The 22,880-nt window shown below is 37.3% G+C and overlaps 1 protein-coding gene across 1 annotated transcript in view; it reads left to right on the top strand.

Annotated features, from left to right (window-relative positions):
- Positions 1-22,880, top strand: part of PIK3C2G (phosphatidylinositol-4-phosphate 3-kinase catalytic subunit type 2 gamma) — a 288,176-nt gene that overhangs the window by 121,756 nt on the left and 143,540 nt on the right. Inside the window, exons 10-13 of the mRNA XM_080391788.1 lie at positions 3,110-3,232; positions 9,418-9,451; positions 18,344-18,539; positions 21,776-21,898. Coding sequence (XP_080247914.1) covers positions 3,110-3,232; positions 9,418-9,451; positions 18,344-18,539; positions 21,776-21,898 — 476 coding nt within the window. The remainder of the gene's footprint in view (positions 1-3,109; positions 3,233-9,417; positions 9,452-18,343; positions 18,540-21,775; positions 21,899-22,880) is intronic.

The raw sequence follows: 22,880 nt of genomic DNA, 5'->3' as shown, positions 1-22,880 counted from the left end.
AAAGCAAAAAATGACAACTCTATTGTTTTCTGATTTGTTAACTTGTTAACATCTGATTAGATTCCTTTAAGAAGGTTTAAATTTGGGATCTTTAGAACAGCCCCCTATCCAAGTTACACGGGAACAATTATGTTGATTTTCAAAGCCAGCACTCACATCACTGGGTAGGTTGTTACCCTTCTTCTGTTTCACCACAATCCACCCTCAGCACATTCTGAACTTTAAACCACTGGGAGTTACTCACATACACTAAATTAAGTACACATATATCTGCTTAAGTTCTGTACTTAGCTGAACTCCCTTAAGCATTCAGTTTTAATCTGACAGATCTTGAGATTCTCAGTTTTAAAAAAAACATTTATTTTTTTTTGTGCATTTGTGTACCTACTTTCAAACTCACTTGTTAAGGATGTCTGTTGAAAAGCCTGGAGATACCAATACTTCTGACTTATGTTACAAGCCCATTATCATTATAATTAGTAAGATCAATAAATGAGAAATTCATTTTATGATGGATAATGCCTCTATAAAATGAAATAAATAAATAAAAAGTTTAGGGTATTTGGCACAATGTGGGAGCAGGATTGGTGCTGTAGGGATTGCAATGTAAAGAGTATTCCTAGAGTGTGTGTGTGGCCAGGCAACTAGCCATTTTAATTGCCCTGATAATCACTTGACATGCAGTTCATTTTTAAATCTATTCAGAATTTACTATTAATGAAGAGAGGAAACTTTGTAAATTTTTAATACAGAGTGTAGAAGTTCTAGAATGAAGTAGTATTTTTTTTATCATATAAATAATGTAAATACCAAAATATCCTTCAAAGGTTCTGCTGGTATTTAAATATGTAGAGGGAAAAAAATCTACACAAGATCTTGACTATAACTTTTTTGGACTTTCAGAAAATTGTTAAGACATTAATGCCTGTCTTCCCTTCTTTGGGACAGAATTCAGTGTCATATGTCTACATATGGAAAAGGAAAACTCTACATGATATAACAAAATAGAAATAGCATGAAAAAAGTCATCATTCGCAGTACAGAGTATTACATGATTTTTTTATGTGCTTACTCTCCTTGATCTGCAATGTGATCCTTAGAAGTAGCTACCATATAAACGAAGTCTATGGTGTAGTAGCTTCTATAAAATATTAAGTACTTTGTTAATTTAGCTCTTAACAGAATATTATTATCCACAAGTGGAGACGTTCCTCAAGATACCCAACTTTCCTTATGGAACAGCATATTTATTTGTACATACAAAAATACATAAACTGTTGGGTTCTTTGATTTTTGTTTGTTTTGTTTTTTTTTTTTTTTTTTTTTATTTATTTCTGTCCAGCAGTATAGCTATTTCTCTAATCAAGAATTAATCTTGTGTATGTCTATGATCATGTGTTGCTCAGAAATTGCCCTGCATGAATGTGTCTTTATAGTCGTAAAATCCCTTTTTCTAATAATCCATACCCATTTGTGAAGAAGAAAAATGTTAATTTAAAATGCACTTAAATGTTAAACTAGAATTTTATTTAATTTTAATTACAAACTTTATACAGTAATTAAAATATATGTGTATGTGTATATATGTATAGATATATATGCATTTCTTCAACTGTACAGTAATTCAGCTTGTATAATGCTTTGCTTTTGGCTATGTTATACATGGCAACAAAGCCATGCCATTTTTACAGGTTTCTACTTCTGCTGGCAATGTATGTGTGCACAGAGAGTAAATCCTGCAAGAGTTCAACTTAGAAGTCTAAGTGGTAGGAAAAATACAAAAGAAAGGGAATGCACTCCTTGTAATGCACTGGCAGAAGGGTGAATCAGCTTCAGATCAAAGGAGGGTCTAAAGTTCTCAAAGAGATCAGAGTCAGCTGTAGTCTTTCTCTCTAGAACCTCCAGTATGAAAAGGTGTTGCTGTCTTTAATTACTTCAAATCCTCAACAGTTTTATTTAAAAGAATCCTGACCACCAGATGTTTGAGGGTATTTTATATATTTCATTTGTGCTTTAGTTCTGCTCAAGGCAGGTAATGTGGAATTAGTAATCTCAATATATTTTTACATTTATTTGTATTAATGACAGGTGGTAACCATCTCAGTACAGTCTGCATATATACCTTTAAGCTTGAAAACAGAAAGTTCAACTTGGTATAATTTTTATTTTTTAGAAATAAAATGTTTGAGTTAGAAAAATGTTTTTATCAGTACATAGATATGCTGTAGCACACTAAAAGGAACGTTTATCAGTACAAAAACATGGGAATATTTATAGGAAAACATCTACTTTTTCAGAGATTGTATTTTAAGGTTTAATTAAGTGATACAATAATGCAGTAAAACCATGAATATTGATTGATTGATTGATTGATTGATTGATTGAACGATTGGAGTACTTAATATTTGAAGATTGCATTTTCCTTCCCTTGGGATCCACTTTTTTTTTTTCTCTTGATTTTCCTGAAGTATATTTCTAAGGTTATTCATCTAGAGTTTTGTGGTTTTTTTCTAATATGGTAATATTTAAAGATGTAAATTTATTATCAGTAAGACTTAAAAGTTTGATATATATATATGTTGCAGAAAAGCTAGCTGTAGAAGGATTCAGTCCACAGGTGTCTGATTATGCAGCCTCCCACAGAATCACTATTTTTAGAAGGAACATGGATGTTTGCCAGCTCTCACAGGGATGGGTAGGAGACAATATTGGGGATAAATTCATAGTATCATAAAACCCTTAAAATTTGTGAATCATTTGGGTTCAGGCTTCCTTAAAAGTTTTTTTAAAGTGCTTCTACGTTCATGAAGTTCAGATAAAACGATGTTTTGCCTCAAAATCAGTCTGAGATACCAAGTTTGTCACCAGTTTCCAACAAGAAGCATTTTGTGGAAGATAATTGGACCTCAACAGCAAATACGCTGTCCTCAGGAAACTATTAGTCACTAGTGATTTCAACATAGCCAGACTAATTCATGGTGTGTTTGAAATTTGCGTCAGCAGATACGATTTCCTACATACTTACTGACATGAAATTTATAGTAACATGTTTCTGATAAATGGTATGTGTCTACTGTTTGCTTTATTTTTCTTTCCTTGTTACCAACAGCATGAAGTTGAAAATGTGATTGAAGCAGCTAAAGCAATCTGCAGTGTCCTCTCTTTTGTGGAAACCAGAGACATTAGTGATGCAGTCAAGAAACTCCGTGCAGTGTCATTGGTGAAAGCACAGGTAAAAGATGCCTGTTGATGTCCTAATTTTCCCTTTACAACTGGAGCTTGAATCATATCGCTAATTTTCTGATTGATCAGAGCTATTCTACTGTCTCACTACATCTTTTCCCTCTGACAAGTTTTAGGTAGACGCACTATTAAAAAAAGAAAAGATTATTGACAGTGTGTGACAGAGAAGCAACAGAGGACTTGTCCTGTGTTTGCCTGTAACTGATATGCTTCTCTGGTGTTCTTTCTTATTCCCACCAAACACACAAATCTCTGCTTTGCCACATCACCTAATTACAATCATACAAGTTCAAAGTATTTGACTTTCATATACTTAGCATAGTTTCTTAACAATAATAATAAAAAAAAATATTCCTTCTGTAGTTGTCACTTCAGTTATGGGTTTTTCAGATATAAATGTCTCTGTTATTTATGCAGAGAAGGACCAGCATCATACAGTCCCGATTTTAGCTGGAATACTCATTCTTAAAATGCTGAAGTGGGTTTTCCAGGAGTTACTTTATCACCTGGGACTTTGGAGGGCAGTATGTATTTTCAGTTTTGTAATCAGCTGCTTTGGTAAGACCTTGGACACGTCGCTATGACCTGATTTACAGAAGTTTTGAGCACCCAAAAATTCTTTTGAAGTCAGCATCTTGGAAATACAGGTACTCAGCAAATTTGAAAATCAAGCCATTAATCACTTGGATTTAGTCTGGTGTAACCTTAAGTAATGCTAATTCTTTCCCACCCCAATGGAATTCCCTCTTCACACTTTTTAAAAAAGTTTACTAAGTTACTGAGGAATTTTTTTCTTCCCTTGTGTGGTCTCTGTCTTGTCCTTCTTCCTCACAGCAAATAAACTTCAGAAAAACATGCGAAACTGGGCGAGACGCTTGCGTACTCAGACCATTACCTGCTTACAAAACTTTTATTCTTTCTCTTTATTGTTGTGAGGATTTTTTAGCCCATGGCTTGGATATCTGTAAGAACCTAGGACAGAAAAGTAAACAATGGGATAACTAGTGTTAACTGAGTGTTAATTACAAGCATGTCTAGCTATATAAGTGGAATTTATTTAATTATGCCTCATGCAGTTTGAGATCCCAAACATAAGCGTGGGGAAAGCTAGCATATTTCATTTTATAACATTTCTTGTGTCATAGGAGTGATATATAGCAAATTAGTCATATACAGTCATCCATATACACTTTGGACAGATTCAAACCCTCAAATACTCATCATCTTACAGGGGTGAATGTCTTCCCGAGAGGTGAAAAGACTCACCAAAGAGCAGGAAGTATGGTAATTGAAGAGACTCCAGTGATGCTCAGTAAACCTCTTTTCTTAAATCTCTGCATTATTAGCCTCTGTTTATTCTTCTTGGATGTGGGGGGGGTGGAGGGGGTGGGGGGTGGGGTGAAGGGTGGGAATAGCTTCCAAAATAGGTAAACTACAGGACCCAAGCAAATAAACTGTAGGACATCAATGTAGTTATCCGCAGGTTTGGGTTGTAAGTAAATCACTGCACCATGTTTCTGGGGCAGAGGACACTAGAGGTCACAGAGCAGACGTTGCTGCATGGCTCTAGGCAGAACCAGCTGTGGCCTTCTGGAATCAGTTATATGGGTGCTGTCTCTCTGAAGATTGGTAAGGAGTTAAGCTACAAGAAACAATATAGCTCTAGGGTCTTTTCGCTATTGCTCAGAGCTGATCAGCTGATTCACTTAAACACCTTCTCTTGCTTCCCTTCTTGGTCATGACTCACTGTAAATCTTGTTTCTATAACATCCTAAAACTTTTCATGTCCACCTCATCAATTATTAGAAGTCACTATTCTGGGTAAATTCCAGTATAAATGGGTCTGTGACAGCACACATTTTATCTGGCAAGTTGTTGATTTAAATGGAAGTAAGAATATCTCCATTTAAGAAAAGTTCTTCCTGTATATTAGAGGGCAAATATAGCAGAGAAAGAGATAAAACAAGTAACAAGGGATTCACATGATCTGCTCTTCAGTTAAGCCACAGGCTCTCCTGAGAGGCATCAGGCAGATCAGCTTCTTCCCCTTGAGAAAAGTATTTTGTCAACCCAGAATCTTTCTTAAAAGATAGATAAAGAACTTGGTCTAACAAACAGATAAAGAGGACAGTAAGAGAACATGTTCTCCTTCATGAAGGAATTAGAGCAGGAGAAATACACTGAGACTAATTTGTTAAAAGATTTCTGTTGGAGTTAAGAGAAATTTAGTATTTTCTCTTCAAGTGTTCAGGTCAGCTCTGTGAACCCAATGTGTTAACTGCCTCCTATGACTGAGTACCTGAGTCTGTTTTCAGCCCCATCCTTTCTGAATTCCAGCAGAGAGATATAGTGGTCAAAGAGCCAGACCAGTTTGTATTAGTGTGCACTGTCCTGAGCAACCAGCAAACCCCACATCATGCCATACAGAGGAAGATAATCAGATAAAATCCAAAGAGTACAGGTCATCTTTTTCAAGTCTAAGGTTTCTGTTGATGGTCCCGTTTGCTCTCTGCATGTTTTCTGAGTCACTGTCATGCAAATACTGTTTTAATTTTAGAGATTAAGAGATTGTTGCTAGGCAAATAATTGAATTACGAGGTGATCTATCTTGTATTAAAAACAAACAAACAATCCAAACCCAAACAAACAAACCCCCGTGCTTCAACTGTTCCCAGCTTGCCATTTCTCATTCTGCAGCATGTGTCCAGTCTCCAACTCCACTGTATGGACATTCTCCAATATATGCAGGTTCTGCTGAACCAGCTTCCACATACTTCCTCACACGGAGGGAGTAATACGCTTTCCTTTTTCTGTTTTACCTATTTAAATTATAAGCCCTTCAGAGCAAGGAACACCTCTCCTTATCTATATGTACAGTTTCCAGCAGAGCAGAGTACTGGTCCTGGCTGTAATCTCCAGAGGCTAAAAATGATAAGTGGTGGTGATGATAACAACGGCGTTTGCTCATCTGTAATGAGCAAAACTATACTGTTTCTGAATACCCTCTTCTGAATGTTAAAAAGATTCTGTCCTGATTTAATATTTTATCACTAGTCTTAAGATATTCTTCTGTCCCAATATTCACATAAGAAGCTGCTCCTTCTTTCTCTTGGAGACTACTGACTAGATTGTTACTTATTTTTTTAGTTTTTTAAGTTACTGAGGTTTTGTTCCCTTAACATTTCCTTTCAGGCTTGGTTAGCTGAACTGGTTGTGTGTCCCTTGAAGCCTTCATCCAAAGTCTGTCTATGACCTTGACTGACAACCCTCTCCCCCTGACTCCCTCCCTGGTGAAGCGGACCTGACTAACAACTGACTTCAAACAAATGGAAGGGGAGAAAAAAACCCCAAAGTCAAAATGTTCCTGCACCAGCAAGCGCTGTTGCTGCTGCTTGCTTTTTACTCCTTTGAGAAATAAGTGCTAGGACAGTCGATTAGACTTCAGCAATCTAGAAAAAGTTCAGTTTTGATTTTATACAGAGCTTCATCTTTCTCAGCAGCAACTGAACTATAAATGTCATAAAAGCAGTAAAATATATTTTTGTATGTTCTGTAACTTGAATGCTGTTCCATTTTATGAAAATAGAAATTACCCATTATATGCAACTACTTCGTATAGAATAGTATATAAATGAAACAAAACAGATTTTTTCTATATTCATCAATATTTATACAAAGACAATGGACCAGCTCTCCTGTCTGTATCAATATATGTGGTCAAAATTAGTACTCAGCAGTTGGGTATTTGATGAAGTACCGACTCATCCAAACCTTTTTGAGTTAAATTCATACTGAAATGCAGGGGCATTTTATACGAAGTCAGAGTACTGACAAAATTATTAAATCCTGCAATATTAGCATGTATCGCCAGTTTTCTTGAATTGTTTCTGTTTTGTTCATCAGCATAGTACCCCCAAGACTTTTTGTCAGTAGGAGAGGTTTTTTTCAGAAAGCAGGTAACTTGCACCACAAGGAAAGTGAAATTTTTGACGCTACCTGTTACATCTCAATTGCTGCAGCATTACACATCGGGCAAGGGAGAAATGCCAGGAAGAAGTTCTAATTGCTTTTCCACCATGATTTCCTAATGCTTTAGTGTAATGTATGGTGTGGTTTTGTGTGGAATAAATTTTAATGTATCCATTTGGCAAGCTCCCTGGGCATATAGTGCCTCAGGAAAACTATTGCTTTCCAATGTAAATGAAAATCCAATGTAAATTACATAGGGTGCCAGTATATGTTTGTGTATACATATCTGTACATGTGTGCTTGCATACTTAAATAATATCTCAATGTGCTTCCAACTAATTTTGGTTTTATGAAAAAAAGAAAACCGAAGAAACAAAGAAACTGCCAGTACTGTACATTCCTGTACCATGGTTAAGAGATTATGAAAGCAACTGGCACCAGTGATAGTTTCTTTTTACTGATTGCATCTCTTTACAAATATGATTCATTCAGTCTCTAACTAACCTAACCCTGGGATTTTAAAATCCATTCAGGGGAAACTCTGGGTCTGCTGCACAATTGATGTTTTTCATCTATTTTTGCTTCCCTTTTTCCTTCCTTTCTTACAGCAGTGCATGAAAAGTCCTAGGAGATCAAATCCTGCCAGAACAGGCACTAATCCACTATATATTAAATGGGCTGCACTATGTCAAAATTGTAAGTGTTGTTCCAAAAGGTTGTTTACTTTCCAAAATTCGAGAGAATTGAACAAAGGTCTCTGTTCCCATTTGTCTTACTTCATTATAAAGATTGTGAAAACATATTTCTCAGCCTGGATGTTGCTTTTCTTCCCTCAAGTAAGCATTTGACTTCTCTTCATATTTACCAGACAAATGCTGGCAGCTCCAAGCTGGGTACCAGAGGGAGAATGTACATCCAGCGTTGTACTTCTTATGTCACCTCTGCATGCATTGTAATTTTTAAGAAGCATCTTGCTGAATGCACATGTACTAACACAAAACAGTCTCAACTTGCTGCAAAGGAATTAATGATAGTCAACCTTTCCGGGACGTTGGTTCAAACAGTGCAAGCCACAGGCAATACTGAAACAGAATGAACTTGCTAGTCAAGATCTGTAGTTCAGTAATTTATTTTTATGCTACTTTGTTACTTGTGAGTCTCATGTCAGAGCCAGGTGAATAGGTGGCAGACCAGCACCAGAGAGGGGAAGCTGGCCTGCCTGTGCTTGCCTTTGGGCCAAGGCCAGGTCCCACTCACAGGCCCATTGCAGATGCCACCTGTCCTGCCGGGAGAGGCATCGAGCTACCTGCCGTGACAGTTTTTCCTGTGCAGACGGGGAGGCACAGGCAGCAGAGCAATATTTAATTTTGCCCAGTGTCTGAGAAGCCTGGAGCAAGGCCTGATTGATGGCAGTTATTGTACTTGGGGATTTAATAGAGCAGCTTTGGGGAAAAAAAAAAAAATAAGAAAGCGTAATTAGGCTGGTCAGCTCAGTCTAAATAACTATCCTGAACTTTCAGCGGTCATAAGTACACAGCAGTTCCTGCTGGCAGCAGTGGCATATGGGAGGTGGGAATCCAGATACAGAATTAATGTTAGGCATCAAGAGCTGTGTTTAGGCACCAAGGGCATAAACACCCCCTAAATCCCTGCACCTGATATTTCCTGTTGGCTGTCTCTAACTACCTGCTCAAAGGCCTTTGAGGAGCATAGCTATTTTTGCTGATTTGGCACAGAGACATAGGTGAAATGCAGACCACTGGAGTGGAGACTTGGCTCTCCTCAGCTTTGAAAGGATGTTGAGGCTCCACCTGCTCAGCATGGTTGTGGATTCATGTCTGAATATATAAGGCATGTAAAGGGATGGAGAGGGTATTCTTATATCTGTTCTACCAGTGCAGAGGCTGAAAATGTAAATGTTAATAAGTGCTTTTTGGTATACTGACATGCCTAAATACTGTCAGAAATCAGGTCCTGAGTGACTGTGTAAGATGTTAGAGAAAGCGGGTAGGTGGAAGAGCTGGAGAAAGCAGGTCTTGGTATTCTTGAACTTTATTCATGTCTTCTTTCATCATAACATTAGGTTATATCTTTCCCCTTTCTCACCTTTTTTTCCATGAGTGCTTGCCCTCAAACCATTATAACTACTATCTGTTCTTCTCTGAAGTAACTCATTAATTTTTCCCTTGGGTTTTGTCTTTATAGAATTCACTTCAAAGTGTGGGAACACCAGACAAAGGTAAAGTGTTATTTTTAAATATGTTAATTCAAGGTGTATCACCAGAAAACATATGTTGCTATTTGTTTATATTACTGAACTGTTATAGCTGGTATATTGCAGATGTTTACATATTTAGTCGTATTAAATTTTAACTTGTTATAATTACTTTATAAGTGATCTAAAAATGTAAATAAAACAGCATTTCCCAAAACTAATCTTGAAATTCAAATACGGAGAATGAACAGTACAGTGAAAGAACTGAGTACAGTTACTGGTGGTCATAACAGTTGTCCTTAATCCCAACTTTTTCTGGAAAATAAGGAATTTCATGAAAACCTAAAAAAATATTTTTTTGTGTATGGCTTTTCTACTCAGCTCCAATAACTCATTACTTCCTCCTTAAGCTTTAGTTATTTTTTGTGTTTTGTTATATAAATAGTGTGTTGTCTTAAATGATACACTGTCATAAGAAGAGTAGTTTAATTAACAGTAACAAACAAATTCATAGACATTGCTTTATTTAATTCCTCAGATAAAATTAACTAAGATTCATTGGCTAATGCCCGGTGCTGCTAGCGTTACTGCAGAGCACCCCACAGATTGATGGATGTGCAGGAGTCTGGTCTGTCGTGGGTGCCTGTGTTGGGTTCCTGTAGGGACAGCCACACTGGGGCATGGGTCCTGCTCAGCCCTGCTGTGGCTGGCCTGCAACAGGCAGCTGGGGGTGTTACATGGATGCTTTCAAAAGGTCCTCCATCTGAATGTTGAGGTGTGCTGTGGAACGATGGTCTCTTTCCATTTTGTTAGAGGAAAAAAGTGGTCTCTGAGATTGACACACACACACACCACTTTCTTTTTTTCTCTTGTCTGTTTTTTGCGATTGCAGTGTGCTCAGAGAGGCAAAAAGGTGAACAAACCACAAAAATTGCAGCTGCCTTTCAAACACAGAGATGGCTCAAATGCAGGATTCCAAATGCCAGGCTTGTTGTTTCACCATTATCCAAATTCATGAGCAGCAAACAAAGAAACAGCAGTTATATTTGTAAGCTGCCAGCAAAAGCTAAGCAGCTGGAGGGTCAGAAAGTGGAGGGAGAACACACAGGTGCATGAGGGAGGAGAAGGTAAATGCAGTTTGTAGGATTCTCCTCCCTTGGATATAGTTGTTTATCCCATGATTTTTTTGTTAACACTCTTGACAGCCAGTAACTGTTGATGATGAAAATAATGAATGGTTACTAATCAATATCTACCTTAGAAACATCTTCTTCTGCATACTGTTCAGAAAACCTGGCTGGAAAGGATCTAAAACATTCCTCTACTTAAAGATATTTTCTAATATGGGCTTCATTGAATCAGCACTTCCTCATGGAAAATCTGATTTATTGAATAACAATAAAGAAATCAGATGCTTTTACTCTGTACTTCTCTGTACTTATTTATCTATGCCAGGAAAACTTCAACTGTGAAGAGGGATGTTTCTCTGTTTGTTCTCAGCGCACCCTAATTTCATAACAATTGCAGAATCCTTTTGGTAGTGTAATATTAGAATCTGCAACTTACAGGTTGCAAGACAGAACTTGCCAGGCCATTAGTCATTCTGTGGAGAAGCCAACATTCAAAGCTGTCCAAGATAACAAAAATTCAAATTGACCTCTTACATGCAGCAGTACACATTTCATGTATGTTTTAATGTACTACGTGCCTTACATCTGCACCTATTAAATAAACTTATAAAAGCCAGCAAAATACTTAAAGTTAGGCTAATGAGTGTTAACAGAAAACTCTACCTGTCATATCAAAGCTGATGTTAAGGGCATGTCTGATAAGACAAAGTGTGAGAACAATGACCAAAACTGATCTGCTGGAACCTAGGCCTGATCCTCATGAAGTGGGCAAAGCTGTTCTACACATCTTTTATTTTGAGAATCACAAGCTTTCCTCAGTCCCTGTCTTCTCCGTGCTCACTTCCATGATAATGCCATTGTGCCTCCCATCTGTTGGCACTGAGCCTGAGAGGAATCCAGATGATATTTCTGCCTGCTGAGGCTAGAAGTAAAAACCAACTAGGGTGTGAGTTGTGCATTCCTGCTGAAATCATCTTTGTGTTTCCTTTTGCACCTCATTTGCTTCCCGCCCTCTTTACTTCGTTATGCTTAGCTGGCTAGAATTACAGACATTCAAAAGATTCCAACCCTATGGCCCAAAAGTAAAGTAAAATCACCACCTTAGCTCAGTGCTGGTAAATTTTTTCGTATCTCTGGGAAGCTAAAAACCATGTGCTTTCCTTTTTCTAGCAGCACAATTGAAAATTAAGACAGCCGAGAAGGGGAGAGACTGCATTTCCCATTTGTATCTTCTTTTATGTGTATTCCTGTTTATCTTGAAGAAGAAAGGATCAAATCTGAACATCAAGAGCAGCAGTTACTCCAACTAGTAATTTATTTTTCCTCTCCTCTTCCTCCCTCAAGTGAATAGTTATTACCCTGAGTATCATAAAATATTTTTTCCTTCTTTATAGCTTCTCTCTACCACAAAAAAGAAAAAGATAAAGGATACTAGTAAAATTAAATCCTTACTTAATAATTTGTTTAGGAAATGCTTTAATCTAATCTCTTTAACAGAAGATTATCAGAGGTTTAATATTAGTCATTCACCACAGACTAAGCAAGTCAAACGCTATATTGGAAATATCTAGCCTTGATTTAGTGTTCCAATAACTTGCTCTGTTAACAGTGTTACCTCTGCAGACCAAATTACTCCACAGCTGCAAACAGAACAGTACTTATCCGTGCTATGCCTAAGTCTGGATCATGTTCTTTTTCCTCTAGATGAAGCCCTTAGAAGATTATATTAATATTTTAGTACTCAAAGTATTTTTTTTATTTCTTCTTAAATGTGAGGAACAATAAGGATTTCTAGACGTTAACACCTTTCTGCAGCACCAAATGTTCCAAGAAAATAAGGAATAGGATTATTCACATTAATAGAAATTTAACATTGGAGTTTGCTGCAAACCAGAGTATGAGAAGACAGGCTGCAAGCTGGTGCAAAACTGAGTCTGTGTTTGTTTCTCAAAAACTGATGAATGAATGTTTATACAGTGTCTATAGCTTCACAACTTCAGGCTGGGATTTCAATGGATCAGACATAATAAGCAGCTTTTGGAATTGGATCAGTAGTTCTCTGGGATCCATTCCAGAAAGTCTAGTATGCACCATGAACTTATGATATTGAATCAACAGTGTTTTCCGACTGAATTGCTGGAGTAGCTATCTTTTCAAGTGAATGCAGAAATCAGATACCTTGACAAAGATATATTTAATGAAGTCTTAATTACATTTAAGAAATCAAAGTAGTAAAGGTTCACTAATTCTGCTTGGGATTTGATAGTTGCTTCCAGAGCTGATTATAAAAACACTCACCTAGAAAGTTAAAAAAACCAACCAAACAAACAAAAAAAACCCAATCAAAACCAAACAAAACGAAACAGAACACCAGAAAGGAAGGGGGGAAAAAAAGGAAGGTTTTTTTTGAAGTTTCCTATATAAAATTTGAAAACTCCACTTTCTCCTCCTAGCACAAAGGTGTTTTTGTTTTGGTTTGGAAAAATCACTTTTTGCTTTAGAATATGGAAAAATGCCGAGAGCTTTTTATTGGTTGCATTTCATCTCTGTGTCTCTCCCGCATTGTTTTCAGATCTGGGCATGGCTCTTTACCTCTAAGTTGCTGTCGTGTTACATCCCCGTATGTTGTTCTGAAAGCCAGGGAGTTTTCACGCAAGACCAGTTTTTAAATAACTGCAACCCCACACTTCTCCAAAACAATTAAACAGAAGTTACCAAGGTCTTATTAGGCAAATAGTACAGAGATATTTCTGAAACCAGGACAGCAGGAGATTTTTAAGTTTCTTTCAACGGATAATTCGTAGGATTCTGCAACTAGTAGAAGGAAACAATACAGTAAATACTGGTGCTTGGAAACTGCATCTGATCAATATTTGCATTACAGCCTTTTTATGTTTTGCTTTTCTTTTAATATAATAATGGTCTAATTAACACTGCTTAGTACCTTACCTAAATCTTAAGTATTCTTACCTAAATCTTAAATATTCTGTGTGGGTGTGTGACCAACCTAAACTGTATTTAGGATCTTGCTTTTTTTCTTCTTTCTGAAAATAAGTTGTAATGAACAATATCAAGCTCCTGTTCTCCCAATATCTTTAAGGTGTCAAAAGGGTCTTAAGCCTTCATTCCACATTCTGTTCAACAAGATATTTTTCATGTTTCACCTAGAGAAAACATGCATACAGTCAGAAAGGGCATGATTAATATGTATTGAATTGATGTTATCTGCTAGTGCAGTAACAGCAAAGTACCTACTCTGTTGAAAGATCTGGCGCTAAAATCATATGTGAATTGAAATACTGCACTAAAAAGATGTAAGTGGTTTTCTGTAAGGAATAAACTAGTATGTTCCTTACTAGATCTTGAAGGCACCTGCAGATATATTCATTAACACTTTCAGGGATGTTGTGAATTGTTCTGTTTCTCACCAAGGGTAAAATTTATTCCTTCAGACACCGTGTACACGGAACGTGTGTCAGCAATAAGCATATCTGGCAGCTGTGGTTAAAGTTTCCTTCCCTTGGTCTCATCTCATTTCTGCAAGTCTTTTTTCTTCTCACCTTCAGTGAGAAGGTGATGACAAATAATTTCGCACTGGAAATAAATTATGAGGTTTGAGTTGTGAGATTATTAATCTTGGCCACAATTCACTTTGTGATGTGGTGTATTCATCTTCTTCTAGATGCTGGCTATGCCTGGGACACCCCTCTAGATAACAAACTCTGGCATAGCTGAAGCTGTGAATCTGCTGTAGGAAGTCCATAGCCTGTGCTATGTAAATCAGTGAAACACCATAGTCCTTTCTCAACTAAGATTTATTAATCATAAAAGACATAAAAAACTGTAAAATCCCCTGGCTTCATGAATGGGAAATATAATTTCAGCACACCAAATCCTATTCAGCAGCCCATAAAAACGCAGTGAAAAGATGCTGACCAACTCTTGTGGGTAATGGACATTTACAGAATACCTGAGATGTTTGTCTCTAATTTAGTTAAGCTACCAGGCTTAACAAGTGAAGGGGGGGGGGGGGCGGGGAAGGCTGACTGACACAGAAACCGTACGGTGTTTTTAAATTGAGATCTGACAAAAGTAAGAAAATGAATGTAGAAAAAATCCTGTGACTGCAGACCAGGTCATACCTGGACATTTGCTTATACCTGACAAGATCTTAATCTGAATCTTTTAATAATTAAGTAAATAATGCTGAAGTTTAATTTGTCTCCCTTTGCTGACAGCTGAACTGATTGCCCCATTGCTGTCTTCACCCCTCATGTGTCATTGTAGCAAGAGAGACAGCCTGTAGTCCCCCCTCCAGGCTCTGCTTCCAAATTGGCTCCATTTCTGCAGTCAGGCACAGACCCTACAAACCCATGGGTGAAAGCTGGAAATTTGAGAGGAAAAAGAACATTTCCCAGCTCCCTTCAGCAGGGCGTCTCAGGAACATTGCCTGCAACCAAGACTTTTAAACTTGCCCCATCTAGCCACATAGATCTTTTAGAGTGGGCAGGTCCTTGACAGATAGGAAATTTTTGTCACCTCACCATTGACAGATCAAAGCATGTTATAAATAATAAAGGCAAAACTTTGTGGGTTTTCTGCTTCCCCTCTCAGTTTTGGTGAGGTTTGTTTTATCTGTTTGGTTTTTAAATATCTGGAACTCAGTTTTGTGACTCAGACATTCTTCTGCAAACATGGCCAGTGGACAAGACGTCTTGGATATAGTGATAGGCATCTTGCATCTTATTCACTTCCTTGCCTGGCATATGTAGATTTTTTATTATGGAAAACATTTACTTTATTGTGTATGTTTCTCCTGGCCTGTTCTTTTGGGTTTTTGGTTTTGTTTGTTTGTTGTTTGGTTGGTTGGTTTGGTTTTTTGTTTGTTGGTTGGTTTTTTTGGTCTAAGTAGTATTCCTTTTTTTCTGTGGCTTATCTGAAATCTAATACATTTCCTCTTTTTCTGGAGACAAAATCTGAAACATTGTCTTACAGCCTAGAATATGGATTGTATAAAAACTGCTGGTGGCCAAAGGATACATTTCAGCACATAGCAGGAAGTTTACACAGATTCTGAACTACATTTCACCCTTTTTTGGAGAAAATGCTGAGAAGGTTCCACTTAGCAATCATTAACTTCAATAGGCCAGTTTGTATAAATAAAAGTTTTGCTATTACACTATGTCTACCTGTCTGCTACTTTGAACTGACTGGAGCCAGGGAGTCTCCTAAGTAGCTGATTTTCCTTAATGTAAACAGTGTGGTACTTTTCAGATAAAGTAGAAAATACTGGTTCAAATAATAGTCCACCGATGTCCTCTTATGAACCTCTTAAGAAGTCTTTATGTATTTGACTATAGGTAATTCCTTGGGATATAAAAGAATTCGGGGCAAATTAAACATTTAATTTGGAAGGTACTAAATTATTGAACATGCAAGAGAACAGAGTATAAGAATAAAATTGTATTCTAGTGCAAAAAACAATTAAAGCAAAAGATTTGTTCAAAACAATTAGGTGAAGGATGGTAAATTAAGAAAATAGTAAAGAGATTAAGTAAAAAGATAATTAAAAATAAGTGCTAGACAGAGAAATATACACAAAGAGTAGTCTGATAGTCTCTAAAATGTCTCAGTTTTCATATGTGGAAGGTGATTACCTAACAAGCTGTAGTATTCTAGCTGGTCCTTCATGGCTTCAATAATTTGCTGTCAGTATTTCCAGTAGCAAACTCCACTATATGTCAAACTATTTCGATACTATATACACCTCTATTCATAGGTTACAGTTGTTGATTATATAATGAAGACTGAAATAATTCCTTTGCACTGTTTGCAGTGCATTTTGTGTCTCACTTCTGACTATTTGTTAGTTTAAAGGCAAAGGGTATCAAAAAAGGAGAATAAAATACTGAGGATTTTTTTTTTGAGATATTTCTGTCAGAAAACTGAGATAGCCAATTCCAGTGAATTGTGGTATCTGTATCTGACGTTGGGCAGGATGTGTGTAAAAAGCTAATATAAGCAAGTCTCAGCCTTCCTATTCCTGGGATAATTTTTTTTTTTTCAGTAGGCATTATTAGACAGCTCATAGACGGCTGCCACATACAGTGGCCAGACAAGTTTAGGCAGTATGTCAGGAACTGGAACAGGTAATGAGAGTATGCCCTTGATCATGTAGGAACCTATGAGTTAAAGGGGAAAAAAAAGAAAATCTGGGGAACTCGTCTTGGAAGATAGATCTTGGAATGATACTCTGACACTCTTAACCTGTCCCTCCCCTTAGAAATGAGTGCCTGTACCAGCTCTCTTCACTCGATGAAGGCTGGCAGGACTGGGGATTTTAATTTACACTGGCAATCAGGCAATATCTAGCTGCTCCAAAAACACAGAGAAAATGCATAAAAGCAAGTAATTGAAGAAAAATTGCAAAGCAGAAGCCAGAGGAAAATAACATAAATTAAGGCGTAATATAAATAAGGGTACAACCTACATTTCATATATAGCTGTATAGATATGCATTTCAGTGTCCATCGTTGTGCAATCATAGAATCACAGAATGGCTTGGTTTGGAAGGGACCTTAAAGACTATCTTGTTCCAACTCTCCTACCACGGGCAGGGACAGCTTCAACTAGACCAGGTTGCTCAGAGTCCCATCTAACCTGGCCTTGAACACTTCCAGGGATGGGGCATCCAAAACTTCTCTGGGCAACATGTTCCAGTGATCTTCTCTTATCCACAAACAAGGTAACCCTGTTGTAGAAGGCCAGCAGACTTGTCAGGCACAGTTTGCCCTTAGTGAAGCCATGCTGCCTTGTCACCAGTCATCTCCTTATTTCCCGTGTGCCTTAGCATAGTTTCCAGGAGGATCTGCTCCATGATCTTGACAGGCACAGAGGGGAGAATGACTAGTCTGTGGTTCCCCAGGTCTTCCTTTTTTTCCTTTCTTTTTTTTTTTTTTTTAAAAAAAAATGGGGGTTATGTTTCCCCTTTTCCAGTCAGTGGACTCTTATCCAGACTGACACAACTTCTCAGATATGATGGACAGTGATGTAGCCACTTCATCCACCAGCTCCCTCAGGACCCACGAGTGCATTCCATCAGGTGCACACCTTCAGGTTCCTCAGATGATCTTGAACCTGATGTTTTCCTACAGCGGGTGGTTCTGCATTCTCCCAGTCCCTGCCTTTGCCTTCTGTGACTTGGGCAGTGTGGCCAGAGCACTTGCTGGTGAAATCAGAGGCAAAAAAGTAATCATCAGGCCATGACCGTCTGAATGCTGACTATGTCTGATTGTGCCTGCTATTATATATATTGCATGAATTCCTTACATACAATTGCAACAGCTTTACAGTCTTAAAATTTGAGCAGTGCCTTTTCTCCATTCTACAGCTGCATTGCCAGTTCCCTTGAACTAAGTAGCTACTTTAGCTGCTGAAATTACAAAATGCCAGCATAATAGCAATTCTTCCAGCACAAAAATTAACAAACTTAATTGTCATATCTGAGGTGCACACTAACTTGCTGTAGTTTATAATGCTTAGTTTGAAAATGCCTAATTTGAAAGCACTGTAATGAAAGACTCTTAATGATACACCAGAAATGAGCTAAGTCTGGTTTCAGAAGCACAGATGGCTAATTGGCTTCAGTTGGTAAGTTATGTCATTTTAATTAAATTTTATTAAGAAGCATTTCAAAGCCAGAACCGATGGTTTAAGATAAATAAGATTCTTCATAAATGACCTATTGCTAACCTTTATTTTTTTCTCTCTCTTTCTCTTCTCTCAGTTTTAATAGAGGATGGTGTGACTGAGCTCTCTATGGCCATCTCTTGTCTCATCCATGTTTACAGCAGTAGCTTTGATACAAATTTCCAGCTTGCCAGCGTGCCTAAGAGCCCTTCATGTGCAGACATCAGCCTGGATTCCCAGTTCAGCTTCACAGTTTATGCTGCCCATAACATCCCAGAAGCCTGGGTGAACAGGTAGGAGGAGATCCAGCAGGTGTTCACAAGAAGAGGTGTTGTCTCTTAGATCACGTATTTTTCACATATACTAGGTTACCTCTGTTGTTTTGGTGATACTTCTGTCTTAATGTTAGAGACTGAGTAAGTGGGTGTGTCTCCACTGCTTTTGTAGCATAAAGTGCATTTACTTAAGATGGAATGACCAGGAAACTTGCAGGCCCCTTAAACAGGTTCAGAATCAAGGAGGTGGCCCGGATGGTTGCCCTTGACCAGTGCAGAAGGATGGTAATAGAAGCAACATCAAAGCACTGGCCTTGACAGGTATGTTATCAAATGCTTCTGTAACTGACTTCCACCGCAGGATGGAGGAAAGAGTGTGTGCTGCATGCCACAGACTTTGGAACCGGACTTTCTGTGGTCTCCGCAGTCCAAGTAACTGGAAGGGTTGAAGGCCAGCTTAGCAAAGTAAACCTAGGGGTGCTTTTGCTTAGACGCAATCTGAATGAGGCTTTATCAGCATTATTTTTTTTTTTTTTGCGCTTGGTGTATTCAAACCAAATTATTTGGCTAAGTACGTGCACTGACCAATCCTCTGTGTAGATGGTAAGTATACTTTATAGTATACTTTACATATACTTTACAGGTCAAAGTATACTTTACAGGTCAAAATGCACCTAGTATATCAACATAGCACAGGAAAGAAAAGAGGGAGACGACTGTAATAAAAGGCATATTGAAGGATTCCCTTCTGCATTGTTTATTTGGTCAAATAAGCTGTGTCTTCAAATAGCTGCTCTTCCTACTCTGAGCAAAATTGGTGTTGTCTTCTTACAACTCCAGTGTGACCAAAGCAGGACAGGTGACTACAGTCTTGTAGCATTATTTTTATGAGTCAAAATGATGTTCTCAAAGATTTTATTAATAGTTTCCCCTTGCTCCCACTTGAATTCCAAACAACTGATTAAAAGACAGTGGGATCATTTACATTAGACTGTGAGCGAGACTGTACTATGCAGCATTAGCTGTAATTAGCAGTTTAATAAAAGTCTGAGAGAATTTGAATTAGTTAAGGTAATAAATATGGAATTATAATCACTATCCTGATTTTTAGATGGTTATACTGTTCCCACTGCATTCCAGAAAAATGTGAATTTACGTTTGGCCTAAAGGCCACTGGTGACTTGAATGCTGTGTTCAAGCATGTGCAAATGAGAGTCTCTCTTCCTCATTAATCTCTCTTTCCAGTCTTTCCAATATTCATAGCTAGCATGGACTTCTTAATATGGACTGCCATTCTGGTACTTACTTTCCTCAAATAATTTTACTAACTTCATTCACATGCATACTCCTCGTTCTTATTTCTGCACTGCATGAATCCCTGCTGGCTATGTCACAGCTCTCATTTTCCCTTTCCCAAAGGTCATGTTTTATGATCTTGCTGCTGTTTGTAACATGTATTTTGGTATATATTCCTGCACATATATATATAACATGTATTATAGATGTCAGCATTTTGACATCCCAAACTGTCTGTCTCACATTATTTTTTTCTATACATACCACTAGGTGATAAATGGCTTTTCTTTTAATCATTTGGGGTAAGGAAGAGTGACTTGTCTTATGTTTCATAGAATCATGTTAGTGTCCTCTTCAATCCATCACAAATTCGCTTTTGTGGAAAAGCTTTTTGTCAGTTTTTATGCTCTCAATTTCTTATTCCTGTCTTACTGTCCTTATTAAAAAGATAGTTACGGACATTACAAGTTGCAGAATAATGTTGCAAAATTGATTACCTTTCTTTACTGTCTTTTCATTCTTTCTTGTTTTTTTTTTTTTTATCAGTTTGTTGGTTTATCTCATTTAAATTGCAAGCAGGTATGCCTTATTTGTTGCCAGTACATAATGTTGCTAGCTTCATGTTTGGCTGCATTTCTTTCTACTGTCCAAAAAAAACCAGATTCCTATCTACATCTGGATCATATGAAGTGATCTTTGGGACAAGGCTATGGTGTCATGCCTTTGGACTCACAGGGAGGCTACCTAAGCAAAATGCTCTACAAAGACCTAAAATGGGTTGAAGGGCATGCACTCTGACCAACCTTTCTAACTTCAGTCAGACTGAAGCATTGTGCAAGCATTAGTCTTTCCAGGATTAGGTCTTTATGGTCTATAAATCAGTAATATGTCTGTATATTGTGTATCAATACTTTTGTTTAAACAGCAACGTTTAAACTTTTGATTGCATTAAAACCTATTATTTCCCGCACTACCCTCCAACTGTTTGTAATGTTTAGACTCTAAAGGAAAGATGCCATTTTTAAGATCAGAAGCATTTCCTAGTCTTATAAGGTATTTTTTTCCTTCCTCTGCGTTGATACTTATAGGTACTACAGATTTCAGATCCTTTTCTTTGAATTAAAAAAGAGAGAGAGAGTGAAGAAAAAGCATATCTGTTACAATAGTTATAACAATTATTATAAAGTTCTGGAAGAGATCATTCTTGTAAATAAGGCAAAGCCAGGCACCTTCAGCCTACAAATGCTTCAGGTTTTCTGTTCATATTTGACTGTTTCCCATGTTGATCATTCTTGTACAGAATGTGGTCTAAAGCTGAGAATGGCAGGAAGATCTCAATGTTAGAAGACTAATTAAGAACATTAGTTGGTTTTACAGTATTCCTCTATTTTGGCAACAATTTTTTAAGATTTCAGTAAGAAGAATATGAAAGCAACAGATTAATCCCAGGCCTGGGTTATACTATGAAGCTAGTTGGTTAAGTATATGAAGAATGCCAACGCAGAGGGCTTTAATGCTCCTGCTGTATGGATGTATACATTCCCTTGAGTACTAATCTGCTGGTTACAAATTGGGAAAAGTAAGTATAAATAGATTTACTGTTGTCTGAAGCGGTATGATGAACAAGTTGTAACACTTCAAAACTTAGATCCAAACTTCCCTTGACTGCAATAATGAAAAATAGTCTTAATGACAAAAACTTGTAACAAAATTTAGGTGTTTTCAACACTTTTCTTAAATTCTGGGCATTAAAAAAATCCAAACAACCCAAAATAAACAAACACACACACCCCATTAATATGAAATTCATTATTTTAATTGGTTTTGCATGTAGGATGGACCTACACAAGTTTCTAAATGGTTAGTGCTAAATTTACTATGTTGGACATGGTATATTATGATACATTACAATTAATCTTTTTGTCTTTTTTCTTCCCCCCCCTCCCCCTCCTTTGTAGCTACAAAGTTTTCTCTTTTTCCTGTTCACTAACTTATGCTGGGAAGATAATATGTCAAGTGAAGATCTGCAAAAATATACCTGTTAAAAAATCCTTCTTTTACCTGGCTGACTGGAATGAGAAGTAAGTTTTGGTCTGTGTTTGATAGATGTTCGCCTGACAGATTTTACACATTGACTATTCATTAAAAAAAAAAAAAAAAAAAAAAAAATCCCACACCTACATCTTTATTATGGATCTTATGAACAAATTAAGCTCCACAGAATTAAGAGAAACACTAGAGAGATAAACTCCACAGAATTAAGAGAAACACTAGAGAGATGGGAGTGAGAAAGGAGTGGGATAGCCAAAGGAAGAGAAATAGGACTAAACTAAGTGTGGTTTGACAATAAGCTAAACTAAGCTGGCCTGAGAATGGCTCTCATTTGCTGGAGGCATCCTGGTGCAATACTGGAACTGAAAGGAGATGCAACCAAAGGCTATGTTTCTGTCCTCTTTTAAGGACTTCTACCCTTTGGATCCACCTCTAGCAGGTATGCAATCCAACTCGAGAACCTATTGTAATGTTTCTTTAAAGGTGTTTTTTTTTTAGAAGGAACAAGGCTTTTGTGTTTTCTTTGGGTTTTGCTGATTTTTTTTTCTTGTTTGGTTTTGTTTTTTGTTAGTTTGGGGGGGGAGGGTTGGTTGTGTGGGGTTTTTTGGGGTTTTGGGTGTTTGGGGTTTTTTGCTTTTTTTTTTGTTTGTATGTTTGTTTTTTTCTTTTGTCTTTTGTAAGAAGGATCTGCAGTTTTAAAATGAGGACTTTAGTTTGAGACTGTAATTTTAGAGTAAAGGGTACCAACTGCCTGTCACCTGCCTGTCTACTTTGAGAAAAATAACCCCACTGAAAAGCAAAGCACACACTTAAACAGCATTCGGTTAAAGCAATGAGATGACAAAAAGCATGTTTGCAATAGATGACAGAAACATGCATTTTTTTATTATTTGGCAGTAATATTGTATTCTTCCAGCTTCTTAAGCATGTTGTTTATATTTACAGTCTTTGAAATTTTCTATATTTTATATCACCATTTACTGTATTCTAAAGCTGCAAGCAGCTTGATTA

This window comes from Falco punctatus (genome assembly GCF_963210335.1).
Source record: "Falco punctatus genome assembly, chromosome: 6".
In the NCBI taxonomy this organism is placed as follows: Eukaryota; Metazoa; Chordata; class Aves; order Falconiformes; family Falconidae; genus Falco; species Falco punctatus.
This window is presented reverse-complemented; position numbering and strand designations above follow the sequence as displayed.